General features: G+C 36.3%; 1 protein-coding gene across 1 annotated transcript in view; it reads right to left on the bottom strand.

The window, feature by feature from the left end:
* ANKRD42 (ankyrin repeat domain 42) overlaps window positions 1–21,822 on the bottom strand; it is a 49,657-nt gene that overhangs the window by 14,331 nt on the left and 13,504 nt on the right. The window contains exons 5-11 of the mRNA XM_064491888.1: window positions 21,216–21,335; window positions 20,173–20,308; window positions 16,133–16,333; window positions 13,249–13,374; window positions 9,084–9,189; window positions 3,562–3,737; window positions 265–391 (exon numbers count right to left, since the gene is read on the bottom strand). Of these exons, the coding sequence (XP_064347958.1) occupies window positions 265–391; window positions 3,562–3,737; window positions 9,084–9,189; window positions 13,249–13,374; window positions 16,133–16,333; window positions 20,173–20,308; window positions 21,216–21,335 (992 nt within the window). The remainder of the gene's footprint in view (window positions 1–264; window positions 392–3,561; window positions 3,738–9,083; window positions 9,190–13,248; window positions 13,375–16,132; window positions 16,334–20,172; window positions 20,309–21,215; window positions 21,336–21,822) is intronic.

Below are 21,822 nucleotides of genomic sequence, written 5' to 3'. Positions count from 1 at the left end.
CAAAAAAGAGTTCTGGAGATTGGTTGTGCAACGTGAATGTACTTAACATTACTGACTCCTACCTTAAAAATGGTTAAGATGATACATTTTATGTTATGTATATTTTACAATTTAAATCTTAACGCCATCTGTGGGCTCAGGAGGAAAACAGGCTGGAAACTTACACCCTTTGGTGGGGAGGAAAAAAGTTGTTGATCAACAAACCCTCAAGTAGCATATAGAAAAGTAAGTAAAAACAAACCACTAGAGTTTGGAGGACATTACTTTTCAGACTCGAGCTGTTCTTTCTTCTGCTTTAAATCTTCTTCTGTTACTCCTCCCAAGCATTTATAGTTGCTCTCAGCAATTTCCAGGAGGTGTCTCAATTCTACAATTTTCTTGTAAGCTCTCACTGCAAGACAGAGTGGAACAGGAACCTGGTTGAGACAGACAGCAGCTCGTGTGTGCATAGGATGCGGGTCCTACGGTATATTCCTCCTCTAGAGCCAGCGTCTGTGTGGTCTGGGGGAGGGCAGGGAGGGACGGTGGCATCAACACAGAAGGACAGATATCAGCAGCAGAACATCAGGGTGTAAGAGCAATGAAACACCTAAATGGAGGATTCTTTTCCTGCTGTTGGAGGATGTATCAGATTGTTATGACTAGTAATATCTCAAGAAAGGGGAAGGGGGAGGGTAAGGGGAGGAAGAAAAGAGAAGAAAAGAAAAAGACGACAAACTCACAGTGTTTAGGACTAGTGGTGTATTACAGGACCACACATAACCTACTGTATGTTGGAAAATTAGAAAAACTAAAATGTTTGATTTATTTAAAATAAACCAGAACTAATCTAGCCCCAAAATATTATGATCAGTCACTTGTGATATCTACACAAGGGGACACTGAGAAGGAAGTATGTTGAGAGCTACTCTTAGCTCTTCTCTGACTATCAAAACTATGATTTTTCTATCATTTATGGTACGGGTTCTCAGCCTGGGGTGATTGTCTCCTCCAAGGGACACTTGGCAATATCTAGAGGCATTTTCACTTGTCAAACCTTGGGGGACGGAGGGAAACAGGCTGTTGGCATCCTGAGGCTCAGGAGGCTACTAAGTGTCTCACAATGCACAGGAGAACCCTCCTCAACAAGTAAGTACCTGCCCAAACTGTCATCAGTGCAGAAGGGGAGAAACTCTGCTTTACATCCAGGTTAGCAAACCACAGCCTCTCCTCCCTCACACTCACCTCTCTGATTTATCTGTCAATAGGTTAGAGCTGCAGATTCCAAACTGCATACAACAGAATCAACTGGGGTTCTTTTTTAAATGTACATGGTTAAGCCCCATATATCAGTCCTACACATTCAGGTATCAGTACTTAGTAAAAGCTCCTCAGACAAATCTGATGGGCAGGCAGGTTTGGGAACCACCAGAACTACTAGCAAGCAAGTAAAGGGGATTTTTTTTTTTAATGTTACATAAAATTGAAAAAATTGTTGCTGTTGAGATTATATAATTTAATATCTGAAGGCTTTGTTTTGAAAGAGCTGTTCTATGGAGTCATTGGAAGTAGGAGCTAGGAGTAACTGGGATTAGCTCCAGGAAGACAGATCTTACATCAACAAAGGCGAAACTTTTCAACAAAAACAGTAAGAGCTGTCATGTATTTGTGGAGTCCTATGATGTGCAGGACACTACACTGAGTACCCTAAACATTTTAATCCTCACAAGGACCCTGTCAAAAGATAGAAATGGGCCACTTAGGCAATAGGGATTTCCTCGTCACTGAAGGTGACTGGATGCTGGATTGTCCACACAAAAACATGTATACGAATGTTCATAGCAGCATTATTCTTAACAGCCAAAATGTGGAAACAACTGAAATGTCCAACAACTGATGCATGGATATATAAAATGTGATATATCCAAACAAGAATATTATTTGGCAATAAAAAGGAACAAACTATGAAGTAATGATCCATGTTACAATGTGCATGAACCTTGAAAGCACTATGCTAAGTGAAAGAAGCCGGTCACAAAAGACCACATCTAGTATCATTCCATTCGTGTGAAATGCCCAGAAAAAGCAAACCTAGAGAGACAGAGTAGATTAGCAGTTACCTAACGCGTGGGCTTTGAGGGAGAGGGAAAAGAGGGTAAGCATAATGAGAACTGACTACTAATGGGTGTGAGGTTTCTTTTTGTGATGATGGAAGTGCTACAAAATTTATTGTAATAATGGTTTCCCATATCTGAGAATATACTAAAAACCATTAAATGGGTAAATTGAATGGTATATGAATTATATCTTGGTAAAGTTATTTAAGATAAAGCTGTCAGGGAGGAGGTGCCAAGATGGAGTAGAGAGACTCAGAGCTCGCTCTCTCCCAATACACCAAGACTTGCATCTACAAACCCACTGAATCACACAGACCACCTACTGAACTCTGGCAGAGTGTCTCTCGCTTCAAAATACAGGAGGATACTCACAAAATCTGATAAACAACAAGTTCATACTGTACAGCATAGGGAACTATATTCAGTATCTTGTAGTAACTTATGGTGAAAAAGAATATGAAAACGAAAATATGTATGTTCACGTATGAATGAAGCATCGTGCTGTACACCAGAAACTGACACAACATTGTAAACTGACTATACTTCAATTAAAATATATGAAAAATAACAATAAATAAGTAAATAAAGCTGTCAGGAAATTCTGACGGGGTCACTGATTCTGGGCCTCACTGTCGGGGGACCTCAGAGGGCTGCTGGTTGGGAACCCTGACCTGAGCATCCTCAGGTTGTGTTTACCAGGGAAGGGGCTTCTACCATCCCCTGGAGAGTGATGCTCTGCCTGGCAATGTTGTGGGAGCTCTTTTTAAAATTTTTCTTTAATTTAGACATGAATTGGAAGTTTTCCTTGGAGAATACAGTTTTGGTACAATTCGTTCTTCCTGCCAGAATAACTGAAGACACTTTCTGAAGATCCAGAGGAAGGGAACAGATGTTTATGAAGCCTCAGCAATGGGCGGGCATCTCCTGTTCTCTAGTGCACTCATTTCATCTGTGTAGTAACTCTGCGGGTGACATGATGTGAGCAGTCTCATTTTTATAGATGAGGAAACTGAGGCTAAGAGAGTAACACAGCTAGAAAGAGGTGATGCTCTGAGGTCTGAATCCAGTGTCCAAGCTCTGCTCACTTTACTCCAGCTGCCTTTGTTTTGGTTAACCTCGGTTGAAACAGCTCCTTCTCACCTTTCTCCTAGTTAGGAATGCCACTGACTCAGTTCTTCTCCATTCACATGAACGACAACTCTGACAATATCATGAGAAGTGAAATTAGGGTCATATGACATGAAAATATCCCTTCCCTCTTCGATGGACAGAGGTCATGTCTTATACTATTTGTATGTTCAACAACCCCTAGTACAAAAATCTGTACTAGCTCTGTTTCCCCCCAAAACATCAAAGTAGTTTACTTTGTAGATGGTGGTTGTCTTTGGATGATTCCCAAATTTGTGGTAAAAACGAGCTATGGTATTTTTTAAATGATAAATCACAAAAGAGTTGGCACACTTACCTCTGGCATCTGTTTTATCCGACTCACTGAGACCTAAATCATCCTTGGCATCAGTGCTTCCCTCAACACCATGTCTTATAAAAAACTTCATATCATTTTCATCAATTTCATTCTCATCATCTGTATCATATTTCTGTAGTCCTTCCAATAGCTTTACTGCTGCTAAATGGGCAAACCTGTAGAAAAGAATTAGTAATTAACAAGATCTACCGTCTTTTTCAAATTGATATTGCAGTTTGCACTTAATTTGGGGAATTACACTCTACAACTCAGGAAAGGAGCAAAACTGAATCTGAAGGTCAGTGACAATTTGATGCATATCCAGCCACGTGAGAAACTCAGTTACTGGAAACTAAGGACCAGACATCCGGTTAAAAGATTGATTCGGTAATTTTTATTGGCAAAAATCCAACTGAAAGAGGAGACCTACTATCAAAAGAATATTTAGTGTGACCCCACACAGAGTTGCTCAACTGAGTAGGAAGTCCAGAACCACCCTACTCAATTATCTGTATTTACTGCCTTCTCCCTGATGGCCTCACTTAGACTGTAGAATTAGTTCTGTCCCACTTTTAGGGCAAACTATAGCTCTAGCCTTCTTAATTGCCATCCTTCCTCAACCCTCAAAGCACTCAGCATGGCTTTGAAATTTAAAAATAATGACTTTTCTATCCACATTTTCATTTTTTTTGATCTTGCTCACATCTCTATGAAGCTTTTAGTAATATACCCTTGGTTTTCTGAGTTAGTGTTGTGACTGTATGTAATCTGCATATTTTTCCCAGTTCTGCTAATTAAAATGTTTAATGCTTTCTCTTAGGACACGGAGAGTTACTGCTAAACACAAAAACCTCGCATCCTATTTTTTTCACACACTTACATAACCACATGCACATGCACAGATATCCTTACCTTTCACCAGGTGCTGCAAATCATTAACGATAGAGTAATAAACACAGGAAGTTGAAAGGTTAGTAGAATTTAATATCTCTATTACTAGGCTGTAACTTAACAGCTATCATTTACTGAGTACTTACTGTACACCAGATTCAAGCTTAATTCTATAACAACTACACTCACACTTAGCATTTTGGTGCAAGAATGACAAATATGGGCCAGAAATTACAAATAACTTTACATACACCCACAGTACTGAATCACCCATGTGATACTGATAAAGATAGGCAAAAAGATGAATGGACAAAATATAGAGTACAGAAATAAGCCCACACATACATGGACACCTGACTTGGACATAGACACAAAGGCAATACATTGGGAAAAGGACAGCCTTTTCAACGAACGGTGCTAGAACAATTAGATATCCACATGTGAAAAAGAAAAAAAAGGACTTGGAACATATCTCATACTATATGCAAAAATTAACTCAAAATGGATCATAGACCTCACTGTAAAACCAATAACTACACAACGTCTAAAAGAAAACATAAAAGAGAAAATCTTTGTGACTTTCTGTTAATCAAAGATTTCCTAGATATGATACTAAAAGCATAACCTATAAAAGAGCAGACTGACAAAAAAAAATGTTTGCTCTTCAAAGACATTGTTAAGAGAATGAAAAAACAAGACACAACTGGGAGAAAATCTCTGCAAAACAAAAATCTGAGGAAGAATTAGTATCGAGTATAGAAAGGGTTCTTAAAAATCAACAATAAGAAAACCACCAAATTTTTAAAAGTGGACAAAAGATCTCAACAGTCACTTCACTAAAGGAAAATATACAAATGGCAAAGATCTGTAAGAAAAGATGTCCCAAATCACTTTTCAATAGGAAAAAGCAAGTTAAAACCACAGTGAGATACCACTACACACCTGTTGGAATTACAAAAATAAAAAAACCTAACAATATCAAATGCTGGCAAGATAAGGAGCAACAGAAACTCTTATCCATTGCTGGTAAGAATACAGATTGGTGTGGTCACTTTGGCAGTTTCTTACAAAGTTAAACACACCCTTTAGCATCTGACCCAGCCACCCTACTGCTAAGTACTACCCAAGTGAACTGAAAACTTACGTTCACACAAAAATCTGTACCTGAGTATTTATAATAGCTTAATTCATAATCACCAAACAATAGACACAATCGAGATGTCCTTCAACAGGTTAATGGATAATCAAACTATGGAATACTGTGGAATTCTATATCCTGTGGAGTACTGCTCAACAACAAGAAAGAAATGAACTACTACACATGAATGAATTTCAGAATAATTATGCTGAGTGAAAAAAGTCAGATGTATGAGTACATACTGTATGGTTCTGTTTATATAAAATTCTAGTAAATGCAAACAAATCTATAGTGACAGCAGATTAATGTTTGTTTGGGGAAGAGGCAGTGGAAAGCAGTGGGAGAGAGATTTCAAAGGGGCACAAGGTGACTTTTGGGGGTGATGGCTATGTTCACGATCTAGATTGTGATCATTTTACAGGTGTATACATATATCAGAATTCATCAGTTTGTGCTGTACAAATATGTGTACTTTATTGTATGCCAATCATATCCTGATAAAGTTATTTTAAAAAATAAAAATAAAGTGGACCTGAGCTGATAGTGATGCCAGTATGTGGTAAAACAAAACCACATTCCAAGACCTCAAAATGATCCCACAAACAAAATTTTAAGGAACACGAACTCACAAACAAAAATTACGGGGCATGAATAACTAGATCCTTATATCCTGTCAGGCCTCATGCACAACTTTTAGCCCACACACCTACTTTAGGGTCAAGCAGTTCTGAACCACAGGCAGTTCCTCAGACACACAAGGTGTTATCTCACGACTCTTCCTCCTTTAAGTGTCAGCCTAAATGTTGCTTTATCCAAAAAAAGTTTTCCCTGACTTCTCTATAAATTCTGTCTCCCTGTAGTTTCCTTCATAACTCCTTACCATCATCTGTATTAATATTTCTCTCCCACAACATTTAATTTTTTCCAGATTTACTAAAATATAACTGACATTTAACATTGTGTATATTTAAGGTATTCAGTGTGTTGAGTTGATACACTTATATACTGCAGTATAATTACCACCACAGCATTAGCTAACACCTCCATCACATCACATAACTACCACTTCTGTTTGCAGTGAGAACATTTAAGATCTACTCTCTTAGCAACTTGCAAGTATAAAATATAGCATTATGAACTATAATCACCATGCTGTACATTAGTCTGCAAAACTAACTCACCTTATAACTAGAAATTTTCACCCTTTGAACAACATCTGTTTCCCCCACCCCCTGGCAACCACCATTCTACTCTCTGTTTATGAGTTCAGCATTTTTCTACGTCTAAGTGATGTCATACTTATTTAAGAAGACATATCTGTCTTTCTCTGTCTGACTTATTTCACTTAGCATTATGCCCTCAAGGTCCATCTGTGTTGTCTTCTTTCTCAGACTGAATAATATTTCACATTATAGTTCACATATATATATTTCATACTTCATATATATCACATTTCTTTACTGATGGACCCTTAGGTTGCTTCCATATTTAGCCAACGCTAATTTAGATGTAGTGACATGGCTATAATTTTTTTTTTTTTGGTTTCCCATTCATTCAACTGTGAATTATTCACTGTTTCACTCGTCCAGTGAGTTTTTAATTTCAGTGATTAAATTTTTCATTTCCAGGGATTCTATTTTTTCTAATCTGCCTATCTTTTTTATTTATAATGTGCTTTTTATGTGCTTTTTTATTAATGCCTTTATTTGAACACTTGCATATTTAAATGTGCCCTTCAATTTAGTCTATTTTCTATAGGTTTTTTGGTATATGAACTCTCCAGCTTTCTGTACTTTCACTCATAGCAGTTTTGCTTTTTCTCATGCTTTGCTTTATAAGTTTGGGGTGTGCACGTGCATGTGTGTGTGTGTTCTCATCTTAAGTTAGAACTGTTTTCCACGGATACTCCACATGGCCTGAGCTGTGGAGGAAGTCTAATGGGATATTTTGACTTGTCAATAGACTTAAGGGTTTACCTGCTTCTGGATAAGTTTCTATGTTAATTTTCAGTTCTTTTTCTGGCACTACATGTATGGGTTCTAAGTTCAGATTCTTCATATAAAGTTGGTGAAGGCGTGGGGCAAGGGGTGGGGTCCAAATCCTAGTAGGTGACATTTTCAGCCCATAGCAAAGGGTGGTCACACACTTCTATGCAGTGCCCTGGAGTCAGTTGGCAACGTTTTCTTTCCCTGTTTCATATACTAAACAGCTCTTCCAGACTCCAGATTTACTGAAGGATGCCTGGCTCTGGCTTCCCACAAGCAAGGGATTTCATCATAGACTCCTATTCCTGTGAATGTTAAAGCCCAGCTCAGTGGATGGATCTCAGTTCTATGGGGCCTGAAACATGACTTGGGTAGTCTTCTTTTACAAATTGTAAATATGAAATTAGACACTAAAGTAAGTCATTATTTACAATGAGGAAATAACTTGTAATAAATTACAAATTTTAAAAGGTTGACACCACAAAAACCACAAAATCCAAGAAAAATAACGTATCTTTATGAATTAACTGCCTGACACACTTCTGATGCATTTTTTCCCCGACATTTTAGCTGCAGTCTTTGTTTACCTCTTCAAATGACAACAATTACCTCTTCAAAACAGGTAACAGAGTAAGAAGTCTTTCCTCTTATATAGAATCAAATTTTGTATGAACTTTTAAATAACTGACAGCTTCAAAGGTTTCTTTCAGCTCCAAAACTCACTGGCAATTTCACATAAAGTTTTAAGACTGTTGTAAAATTTGTCCCCAACTTTCAAACAGGAAGACTTGGGCACTTTTTCTCCTCTGCTCTTACTGTACCTTATACATAACAAGTAATGTGATATAATGACTATAATTAATAAAAATTATGTTTGCACATCTGTCTGTCTACAAGACTGTAGTTCCTTGAGGGCAAGGACTATGTTTTTTCATCTTTGTAATACTAATGCTAACCATAGCACCTGGAACATGGTAAGTATACAGGAAGTTGAATGAAAAACAACCAAACGGATGGACTAATTATTCCTGAAGGACTTGACCTGAATGAGCTGGAGGTATTTGATAATAGGTATTATATTTAATTCAAAAAATTCTAAAAATCCATGTGACTCCTTTTGATTACTTCTTTTTATCACATAATACTTATCAACAGGTAGCTGCATTTATGGGGTAGGGCAGTTCTTCGCTGTACACCACTGTTTAAGCACTGTAGAACGTTTAGCATTCCTGGCCCTGACCTCACTAAATATTACTGATGGTTTCTGTCTCTGTGACAACCCTCCACACATTTCCAAATGCCCCTCCCCTCCAGGAAAGGGGACAATACTACCTCCCAGTTGAGAATCACTGTCATTGTCAAGGTCAATTCAGCTTGAAAATTACCATTCCATCAGCATTTGACTGAGTCCTGTAATTCCAGAAATCTTCAGATATTTCTGAGTATAGGAGAGTAAATGCAAAACTTTAAAACTTTAAAAACAAAAGAAGTAAAGCAGATAGGGTTACCTCTTAGCCACATCACTGGCTTTCTCCCCTAATTTGTTTGTAATATTACTGTCTGCGCCCATTTTAATAAGCCACTGCAAACATTCAATGTGGCCTTGTCCAGCAGCTGTGAAAACAAACAGACAAAACAGAAGATACACACACACAAAAAGTTATTGTTATTAGTAATTATTTTCTAAAATTTTGAACAGTACCACTAGGGAGTACTTTTGTAAATACTAATCCTTGCAATGACCAACAAAAGTAGGTTGGGCAGATGTTATTTTCTCTATTTCATTTATTCATTCATTAGACAAATATTTCATCAAATATCTGCTGTGCTCAGCCCCTATGCAGATAACTTCACAGATAGATATAAAAGTTGAAGCTCAAAGAGGTTATTTATTTAACATCACAAAGTCAATAAGCAATGGAATAAGTGATGGATATGAAACTATAACCTAGATTTTTTCTAATCCTTATCCAGTGCTCATTTACTGTATCCTGACCAATCTTGTATCAGGCCAGAATGTGAGTGCAATCTGTGTGAACGTGAAAGACTTTGAGAATCTTTTGCCATCTTATACAAATAGCTTCTTCTTCTGACAGTCACAACTCAAATTTTATCCATCTTCATTGAATACTTTAACTATTTACTACCCTTTCTTAAAACACATGCACTCAATATTAATCTTCACATCCACAAGTCTGCTCATTGTCTTCTCACCTAGTGCCCTTCACTCAGTTATGTGGTCATCTGACTTCTACCCATCCTTCAGGGTCCACCTCAAGACTCAGGGAAACTGAGGGGAAAAAACTCAATACACTTTTAAGATCTGACTTTAGGACTGCTGAACAACAGACTGGCAGACAGGACAGAACTTAGCAAGTGGTAAGCACATACAGACCCTCAATAATTGTCTACAGAGTGGATGAAAAAATAAATAAATGAAAAAAATGAATGAAATCTCAGCTCTGCTCTTACTAGTTGTACAACCTCAGTCAAGAAACCCAATCCCTCTGGACCTAAATGTCCTCATCTTTTACAGAGATGATTCATATTTATAAGGGGAATACGCTGCTGCTTCATAAAATTACAATAAGGATTAAACGTGATGACAGCTTTACACCCTGCTAAGTGCCATATAAGCATAAGGTATTGTTTCTGAATTCTCATAAACATTTCCTCAATGACTTAACCCTTAGCAACTTTCTCTGCACCTCAATATCTACTCCTGAATTCCTACTGCATGTATTTTAACAGCCAGATACTCTTTGCCACTAATTATATCCTGACTGATAAAAAGCTCTAGCTGTTCGTGGTATGAGTATGCAGCTCCTTAACAGTAAGATCTGGATCTCATACTGTCTTCATGGTGCGGGCACATGGTTGGTGCTAAATATACACGTGCCTCTGTAGAATGAGTCAGAGAGCATCCGGGATGACTTTGATGCCTTAAAAAGCTAAGCTACCTCCAATACCAGCAACGGAGAGGAAAGGACACAAAGCCAGATCCAGTGACAAAGCAACCGCCTCACTACAGCCTTGTAGCCCAGCTCACGAAAGGTCTGTAAGACCAGTGTCCTGTTCCTATGCTTGACTCAGAGCCACCTGCCAAACCCAGAGTTGGCTCTTGAAGAGCCTGGGGCTTCTTTCAGCGAATCCAAAACCAGCTAGCAAGGAATACTACAAGATTTCCCAGACCTCTAGAAATAACCTCAGTTTAGACAAAAACAGCAACATATTGTGCTTTAAGGGTTACAAAATCATATTTATCAATCACAGATAATGGTGAGTTTTTATAAGACAGTATGAGTTTAACCCAACATTTCCATTTTATTACACAAGTAATGCTTACAAAGGGCAGGGGAGGCTAAGTAATGTATCTACAATGAAATACAACTGAAAGATTTTTCACCCGGAATATTTGTTGCATACTGATTAGGATATGTTGATTAATTTAGGAGAACAAAATAAAATTATGCAGTGGCTAAACATTTTTAAGAACTGATTTGAAATAATTATGGCTTATGTATCTTTTTGAATTAACTCTTATTTTGTGGTTGGCTTTACTCCTTTGATAACTATGTAAGTTTAAAAATCTAAAGCTCTAAATATTCTTAGAAACCATGAACAGTGTATATATGTAAATTTTAAAAATATGTGCAGTATATTGTGTATATGTATTTGCATGCAATATATTGTATATGTGCAAACTAACAATTCTACCTAATAAAACTGAAAAATGAAAAAAGAAAAAGCAAATGAAGAGAGGAGGCTATAGCTCAGCAGTAGAACACATGCTTAGCATGTACGAGGTCTTGGGTTCAATCCCCAATACCTCCTTTAAAAATAAATTAGTCCTCCAAAAAAAAAATAAATAAAATAAAAAAGAGCAAGTGAAAAATAAGAGAAGTCATAGAGGATTTAACAATCATTAAGTGACTAAGAAGAATGCCTCAATAATAGATACTGTAGTTTATTTACTGAATCAAAATTAAAATGAAAGAAAAAGAAGTAGACTGACAAAATGTGAGAAATATGACTCAAACTATGAGGAGACATCAACTTTTATTCACCCATTTTGCATATGATCTAAACACAGATGTTCCCCAGGAAAAGGCGAAGGTACACAAAACGCCCCTTCCCCCACCCGCAGCCCTGTATCACCCTTCCGCCACAGCATCTGATCCCCCCTGACCCAGGAGTCCTTAAAGGACAGACTAGATGGGGGGGAGGACAAAGCTTTCTGGTTCCTCCTCACTTTCATCCTCCCACCTTTTCACAGTGGCTGCACCCCAAACACCCTGTTGTTGTACATCAGTCTCTCCAGAATTTTCTTCCAGGTCCCTCATTTCCATCTCAGCTCAAGTGGTAAAGAAATGACTGTGATAGGCCGAAACCAGCCATCAGTGAAACTTACTTTATTGTTCCCCGAAGATGCATTATGACACTACGTGTAAGGGAATCTATCTTTTGCCACAGTGTGACAGTGACAGCCCATGTGCACATTAGCAATAAAAAATGGTTATACCTAGGATATGAAATGGGAGCTTTGCTCCAGAGCACCACGTTTTTTAAAAAATAGATTTTGTGCACATTTTACGTCTCCCCTCTGTTCACAAACGTCATGGTGAAGAATCTTACCCCTAGACAGCCAGCAGAAATGGATGGAGTGAAATTCTCCAAAGTCCAGGGTAGAATGTTAGCCAAAATGGGGACCTTTCTGTATTAACAGAAACCCCTTTCACATTCCTCTTCTTCCTGCTCCACCCAACCTCTCTTTCTTATTTAAAAAACTACTGGTATTCATGGTGCTTATACTCAATACTTGAGATACAGTATGAATTAAACTTTAATGATTAAGCTAAGAACCGAACCAACAGGAACACAATCTGTGATTGGGACTACCAGAAGTTATTTATGAAATAAAGTCTAATTCAAATGCAAGACTGTATTAACAAGCCTACTATCTTTTTACAAGAATTATCTGCCATCAATTATAAAGAAACTTAAAATATCACAAATGAAGCAGAATGGAAATTCACATAACAGGTTAAAGATTTGGTTTTGATTTTATAAATAAAAGATTGGCAAGAATAAATCCTAGATTGTATACTTTTAACACTAAGTTGACAATTTGACAAAGTCTGATTAAAAAATAACAGAAAAAAGATTAATATTTTAGAATTCCACATAGACGGAGGGAGAATATACAGAAAAGTGGCACACATTTTGAAAATATGTTCAAATCTAATGTTCACTGATACTTGTATGGAAGTAAAAACATTTTTGCAGAATACGAGAAAGAAGAAAATTCTGCTATACCTTTTTTCAAGAGAGATGGTTTCTGCTTTAATGAACTAAGGTCCAAAAGAAAAAGTTCTTAGAAACTTCTCTGGCAGTGAATTTCACATCTGAACTAACATGACAATGTCACAAGAGAATTTCTTTTGGAATTACCCTCAAATGTAATAATGTGTGAATCTCTGGCATCATAAGAAGAATATCACACTTGAATTGCAAATTAAGCACTCTATCTACCATATAAGGAAGGCTGATACCTTTTAGGGTATCAGGAAGTTTTGCATTTGCATGTGTTTCTGATGAATAGTTATTTTAAAAGGTAAGTAACTCAACAGCAATTGTGTCAGAACTGAAAATGAAGCAGAAACCATAACTCACCTTTATGCATAAGTGTTGATCCATTATTATCACGTTCATTAATGTTGATTACTCCATCTTCTATTAATTTCTTAAGCATTTCCAAATCACTCTTATAGGCAGCCACATGACCTGGAAATGCTAAAGCTATGAATAAAAATTTCAGCATTTCAATAAACACAAGAGTTCATTTTTTTCCCCGCCTTAATCAATCATGCATTTCAATATTAACTCAAGTATAAGAATGCTATATTGGAATTAGATCAGTTGATGCAATGGCAAGTAATAAAAAGAGAATCATAAAGTAAGATTATTATTAATTGTGTAGTCTTTCCATCCCTAGGAATCTCAAATATGCCAGGATTATATTGTACCAGAACTATTCTCAGTCATAGTCCCAGTTTCCCTCAGGCCATCATAAAACACAAGGTGGTGGTCATTTTCAACCCTTTGTATAAAGACACAATTGGTCTCAAGTCCTATATTTGCACAGACTACTCCCTCTCTGTTTACAAGGAAGTAAAGAAAGGAAAAGAAACAGGAAGCAGATAAAGTATACGGGTGTATGTAAACATATACATATACATAAACAAATGTGACTGCACCTGATCTAGTGCCTAGCACATAGTAAATACTTAATAAAATGTTTTCAATGATAACAACTACATACACTGAGCCCTTACTGAATGCCAGGTATGGTAGTAAGCACTTGTAAGGACTGCCTTGTGTAATCCTCTTAACAATTCTAAGATAGAGCGATTCTCAATTTTATGTATGGAAAGGAAGCAGTTCAGAATACCCAAAGAGTATTTTAAAAAGAACAAAATTGGAGACTTACACTACCTGACTGTAAGTCTTACTATAAAGCTACAGTAATCAAAATTGTGTAGTATTGGCAAATAAACAGATACATCAGTAAGACAGAATACATAAACAAAATATGGTACAGCCATACAATGGAATACTAATCAGCAATAAAAAGGAATTAATTACTAATATAAACAACACAAATCTCAAAAGAGTTCCACTGGAAAATTCAAACTAATCTATAGTGATAGAAAGCCAATCAGTGGTTGTGCAGGGCCAAGGTGAAAGGAGGGATGAACAGCAAGGAGGGACGAAAAAAACCTACAGGGTTGACAGAAATGTTTTCTATCTTGATTGTGGTGGTGGTTTCATGAGCATATACATATGTCAAAATTCATCAAACTGCATATTTTAAATGAATATAGTTTACTGCATATAAGTCATACTTGAAATAAATTTGATTCTTTTTTAAAAAAGGATATCATTTGTCAAAAAACAAGCCACAACGTGGGCTAAAATAACTTTATCAGATAAAATTAATACAAGATCGGTATCAAGACTTTATAAAAGAACTTGAATTATTTAGAAAAGGACAATTCTATGGGCAATTCATAGAAAACGAGAATAGACAATAATTTTATGGAACAATGTTCAACCTCATTAGTAACCAAGAAGATGCAAATCAAAACACAAATTAAACCTCTTCATACCCAATCAATTGGCAAAAATTTTAAAGCCTGACAATATTGAATATTGTTTCTCTAAATTCTCACCAGGCATCACTGATGAGAGCACAGATCTCTATAACCACTTTGATGAAGAATACAGCATCAATACCTATTTATACTGAAGATGGGCATATCCCACCAAGCAAAACCTAAAGTAGACTTTCCCAACTACCTACCAAGGCAGAGCTCTTAACTCTCAGTCGTCAGAGAAGACGGGCAATACCTCAAGAAGCCTCATCCAGCAATCCCAGTGGATCATACAAATATCATTTTCTACATGGGCTATGGGTGAAAAAAGCAGGGAAGTACTTCTCTAAAGAATCTCTTGTACATGTACACAAGGAGACACATACATGAATATCCATTACCCACACTGACTGTAATACTGCAAACTGTAAACAATCTAAATGTCATATTGGAGAACAGATAATTTTTGTTAATAAAATGCAGTACTACACAAACACTTAGAAAGAATAAACTAGAATACATCTATCTGCCTAATAAACCTCAAAAAAAACAAAATAATTCGTGGAAAAAGCAAGTCATAGAAGGATACATAGCGTTTTATGCCATTTTTATAGTTTTAAAAGAAGTTTCAGACTTCTAGTTGTCCACTAAAAGCCCCTTCCTTCCATTGTAACAGAGTTGCAGCTGAGCTGAGGCTTCTCATCTAGGTACTAATTCTCCAGGCTTCCTTGCACCTAGGTGTGGTCATATGACTAAACTCTTGTCAACATAATGTTAGCAAAAGTGATGAGTGCAAATCAGACCTTGAAAATCCCTAGTCCTAGACTCCTGTTCCCTCTCCACCTCCTGCTGGATAAGCAACAACTAGAGAGAGCAAGCTGGGAAGATAGCAGGTCCCTGAGTGACTGCACAGAATAGATTCACTCTGCAACCCGGGCTGTCATATGAAAGAAATAAAGTTCTGTATCATTTGAGCTGCTGAATTTTAAGATTTCTTAGTTATAACAGCCTAGTCTCTTACTCTAAACATACACAAAATAATACTGCCTATTTTTCCAGTACATATGTACTAAATATAAAACCACAGAATGGAATTAGAAATCCATGTATCTGAGAGGGAGAAAAGGGAGTGAATGGTATTAGGAAAAGAGAACCAAGAAACTTCAACTGTATCTATAATATTTTATTCTTAAATCCGGTGGTACAAAGACTGTTCATCACATTACATTAATCTCTATATATTTCTGCTTAAAATATTTCATATAAAGAAGAGAATCTGGATAAATTTGTGGACAATGATATGGAATATATTTTAATATAACATTTGCCTTATAACTTCTTTCTTTTCCTTTTCCATTTGTTCTTCTTATTAAATGCTAAAACACTTGAGGTTTATCACTTACTTTGCTGATCTTCTGGATCATTTCCTTCATACTCAGCCCCCTGGATAAATTGTAAAATGTTCTGTTTAAAGAATCTCTGGGCCAGATCCACCACATTTTCTCCATTATCATTGAAGGACTTTAAAGCTTGAGAGGTACTGCTCATTCTACTGAGTAGGAATTTAAAACAGTGAAGGTGGCCCTCCATGGCTGCTAAGTGAACTACAGGTGAGAGAAAAAAATATTTAATTTTTAAATTGACAACAAAAGAACTTATAAAAAGGAATAACACAGAGATTGTAATCCTCACAGGGAGATGACTATTCCTGCCCTGTGTATCAGGAATGTACTTTGTGCAAGGATAACAGACCTTTTTTCCAGCTTACGTGACCTTACTCAGCCAGCCTTCTAGTTATGCCAAAGCAACAGACTAAATGGTTGAATAGCTACACTTACCATGAATGCAGAGAGGCCAAGTGAGGGTCACCAATGAGCAGGCCCCAGAAAATTTTCTTGGAAACTGAAATCCCAATTATGCAGCTTATAATTATATGAAAAAATGCTTGCTATGTAAGATAGATAATAAATTTATCTTAATATTTTGGGGGAAAGTGGAAGAAATAAACCAAGATAGTCACTAGGTAAATACGGGTGATGTTATTTTTATCACTGTGTATTTTGTCACTTTTCCATAAACATTATTTTTATTATGAACAAGAAGAGTGGATCAGACTACAAACTAAGCACACACACTACCTCATTTCTCCTCTTAAATCTTTGAAAATAACAGGAAAGATATTTTTTGAAGCCATAAAGGACAAGAAAATCAGGGAAGAACACCATGAAAAGACAAGAAATGTTAAGGAATCCCTGAAAGAAAATATACTGAATGAGACTAAGGGAGAGCCATAACCCAAAATCTGCCAAAAAAAAAAAAAGGAATGGTTCTGCGTAGTAAAGCTTAGAAGCAACAATTACAAAGAACAAGACAGGCTTGAGAAGTGACTATTTGGGAAACAGCCCAATTGATACACATACCTTGCCTCTGGAGAAGCAGGGCAGTGACCCTATAACTCAAGAGAATCAAGTCACAATGTCTAAAAGGGAAGTTGTTGGCACATGTCACTCTACATTTTTCAGCTGAACCTTCCACTAAAAACCTCCCCCTAAAACTTCAGACTCCTCTAACTGCTTACTCCTCAGACACTTAAATGTGTCATAGGCATTCCTAACTTAACATTCAAAAACTGAACTCCTTACCCATTTTGCATATATATTTCTTACACAGCTTTCCCCACCTCAGTTAATGAAAACTCTCTCCTCTTCATGAATTTCAGGCCAAAAACCCTGGAGCCATCCTTGACTTCCACTTCTGTCACCTCCCACATCTAATCAATCATTAAAACTTACTGGCTCCATCTTTAAAAGATACACAAACCCCAATTACTTCTCACTATCTTTGCTGCCTCTACTCTGGCCCAAGCATATAATGGCCTCAATTATTGCATCGAGCTCCTAACTGCTCATGCCCACACCCTCACTGCAATCTAGTATTATAAACGCAATAGCCAAAATGATGCTTTTAAACGTAGGTCACGTGACTCCCATGCTCAAAATCCTTTGACAGCTCCTGTTACCTCTCTGACCTCATCATCTATCACTTACCCCTCACTTCTGTTCCTAGAACACTGACTTGCTGTACTACGGGCTGTTAATCAAGCACACCAGGCACACCCCTGCCTCGGGCACTTTACATTTGCTGTTACCTCCTCCTAAAATGTTTTTAAAATGTTATTCCCTAAGGATACCCACAAGCCTTGCTCCCTCAACTCCAGGCCTTCACTCAGGTGTCACCTCTTCAGTGAAGACTTCCCTGACCACCCTATTTCAAACTTCATCCCCTGTAACACTCTACTCCCCTTTGCTATTTAATCCAAACACATATCCCTATTTAATATAATATGTATTTTATTCATTCATTTTTATTATTGTCTGTCTCCCACCTTACCACCACACAAAGGCAGAGACTTCTGTCTGTTTTATTTGCAGTGCTATCCCCAGCACCTAACAGAGGGATACACAGATGCTGAATAAATAAATTTTGAATTAATAATTTTTAAGAGAAGGCTGAACATAAGCAGTCTCGTCCTGAGGCCACATATCCTTTACCTCTACATTATACTATTAAAAATGTACTATACATGGTTATAAAATAATTATACATGTTTCAAGAAATAAAAGTTGGATTTTTTTTAAATGAGCAAACAACCAGAGACTAACAATGTGATCACACAAAATTAATAAAGAACTAAATAAAAATGAAATTGCCCCTGTCTTGTATTACAGGAAAGTCATAACCAGGTGGGTTGGAGATCTAAATGTGAAAGTAAAATAATAAAATTCCTAGAAGATAATATAAAAGAGTGTCTTCATGACCATGGAGTAGGGAAAGATTTTGTTAACAGGATTCAGAAAGCACTAACCATAAAGGAAGAGCTTAGAAACCTGGACTACATTAAAATTAAAACTTCTGTCCATCAAAAGATATCTTAAAAGAATGAAAAAGCAAGACACAGAATGGAAGATACCTAAATGGAAAAAATAGTTGCAACATATATAAGTGACAAAGAGTGTGTTACTAGAAAATATAAAGAACCCTTATAATTCAATTTAAAAAAAAGACAACTCAATAAACAAATGCAGAAGCTTTGAACTGGTATTTCACAAAAGAAAAATAACCAAATGGCCATTACATATATGAAACAATGTTCTACATCTCTAGTCATCAGAGAAAATGCAAATTGAAACCACAATGAGATATTACTATACACTCAAAAGATGACTAAAACTAAAAAAACCAATAGTATCAAGTGTTAATGAGAAGGTGAAATAACTGGAAGCCTTAAACACTGCTCGTGGTATATAAATTGGTAACAACCACTTTAGTAAATCAAAAGAAGCCACACACAAAAGGACACCCGCGTATTATTTTACTCCATAGAACTCAGAAAGAAAAAAAAAACTAATTTTTATGTTGTAAACCAAGTTAGTGATTAACTCTGGAAGCTGGTGGTAACCAGAAAGAGGACATGCAGGAGACTATTGTTTCTTGATTTAGCTAATGGTTACAGAGACGTGTTCACTTAGGAAAATTTAGTGAGCTGTGTATTTGAAATGGGCGCTTTTCTCTATGTAGGTTACACTTAAATTTTTAAAAAAAATTTAAAAGAGTGAGAGTAAAATAGTTACTTCCAGATACATTAAAAATTGAGAGTGTATATCAACAGAAGTTCACTAAATGAACACTAAAGGAAGTATTTTAGAAAGAAGCAAAATGTTCCCTGATCATAGTGTCAAGGGATAGAAGATGAGGCCAGGGAGGCAGGACAGAGCCAAATTATGAAGGCTGAGCATGCCAAGCTAAGGAGTCAGCTCTCCATAGGAATTTAAGGAGTTTTTAAGCAGCAAAGTGATTTGATCAAAGTAATTATTTTGCCTGGACTTCCCCTTCATTTGTTTGCTACCTAAGATTCCTTTAAGACAATTCAAGTATTATTTTCAGTAACCAATCTTATTGTAGTCTATCTTTCTTCTGAATTTCTACAGCACCTCATAGACAAAGACAGGGTGTTTAGAGTATAGATCTCAACTGGCCAGTTAATTGCAGGCTAGACAACTGCAATTAGCAAATTAACTCAAATACACTAGTGTCTACTATCCGTACTATTTTCAAGTAGTTTGTGGGGAAGACACATATGAAATTAAAAAACAGTAACACTAGACAGTAGATGAAGGAAACAGCTGGTGGGAAGAGTAAATCCAAGTTTAATTTTGCCAATTTTTTTGCTGATATGGTTCCAGAAAAAAAAAAAAAAATCAACCACATGATGGATACATAACATAGACATAATATAAGATAAAAAATTTTCATGCCAACCTATTTACTACTTTAGTTTTGCTAGGGACTATTAGAATGATGAAAGTTTAAATTTCTTAAACATGATCAAATATTTTAAAAGTTTATATCAATGAAATACCAAAATATTTGCTTTTGCAAATACCTGGAAGGTTTCCGTTGTAGTCCACATCTTCTATGCTACATCCCCATTTAATCAGAAGTTGCAAACAGCCCAGCCGCCCATGAAAAGCTGCATAATGCACTGGTTTCCATTCTCTCTTATCAGCCACGCTGGGATCCTAGAGGTAACATTCACAGGAACTCAGTTTCTTTCCATTTTGCAGGGAAAACACTAAGTCTAGCAGCTTAATTCTGCAAATGAGAATTGGAGGCTGTTCTTAAAACTATATGGCAAACCATAGGGAGTAGCATCATGATAAAGAGTACAAATAAAAAAGAGATTTGGTGTTTTTAAAATTTAAAAAACTACATGGCAAACACAAAATATAATAGAAATATTTACTACAACCACTGATTTGAAAATATGAGCTAATAGGGTACTAATGAAATTTTAGTTTGTTTTTTTTTAAATATAACTAGCCACATTAAAATCGTTTTTAAAAAGGAACTTAACTAGTCATTTTACTGGTCACAAGTAGGTCGAATAAAATGAAAGAGATGAATTCAAATGATCAAAGCAAATCATTGAGAGCATAAGCAAAGAGTTAATAAGAAGATATTTTAATTCTTATAGGAAGTTATTTTTTACAACCACTAAGATTAAAAATAAATATCACAACAAATGAAATTTCTAGAGACATAAATCACTTTCTAAATTAGTGTATGAAATAAGAGTTACAAAAGAAACACACAGGTAAACAGACAGCAAATTCAGAAAGATTTACAATCCCTAGTTAAGATGTGCTTGGAAGCTTCAGAATCTTCCTTATTAAACTCTGAATTGACATGAAGAATCCAGAGCATCCAAAATATTTTGTACTACCAAACTGGGTTTTTTTCCTGCTATTGAAGATTTCTCTAAATTAGTGCTCCAATATTTAAAGATGGGAAAGCTAAAGAAGAGATCAGATTACTTCCTCAAAGTCATATAAGGGCTTTAAAAAAGTCAGGAAGAGTTAACCAGACTGCCAACTGTTAGTCCATCTACAAGATTACACATTCCCACATAGTAACAGGAGCCCTCACCACTCCACTCCGGAGCATTATTTGTAGAGTGAAAGAATGTCCATGTGTTGCAGCAAGGTGTAAAGGAGTGCATCCACGATCATCCTGAGCTGCCAGATTCGCTCCGTTGATTATAAGAGCCTAAAAGTAGAGAAATAAGAATGACTTCACATGAATATAGACATTAAATCATAAATGCAAATGTAGATTATGTAAAGGCAAACAATTCAGTAACCTATAACTAAGTTACTACATAAATTCTTACAGATGTGCTACCTGCTAAGTGTAAAAAATTCGTAGCTAATCCTAAGGAAATGCTTGAGATCCTTTTTACCATTGCCTAGGAGACATTTATACCCAATTTCACATTCTGATTTGAGCATGTACATGCAATTTATAAGGCAAGCTTTTCATAAGCACAGATTAACAACCACTGAATTGAATACTTTAATGCTAAGCTAATAAAACTGAAATTGAAACTTTCTCTATTTCAAAAGCAGAATCTTTTTATCAGCTGGGTTTTGAATACAATAAAAGGATTTCATTATTAAAGTAATTAGATCTAAGCTCCAAATCAAACTTCTAACTGATTCTGAGAAGATTCCATCTGAATTTACAACTGGCCCAG

Source organism: Camelus dromedarius, chromosome 12, assembly GCF_036321535.1.
Source record: "Camelus dromedarius isolate mCamDro1 chromosome 12, mCamDro1.pat, whole genome shotgun sequence".
Classification (NCBI taxonomy): domain Eukaryota; kingdom Metazoa; phylum Chordata; class Mammalia; order Artiodactyla; family Camelidae; genus Camelus; species Camelus dromedarius.
This window is presented reverse-complemented; position numbering and strand designations above follow the sequence as displayed.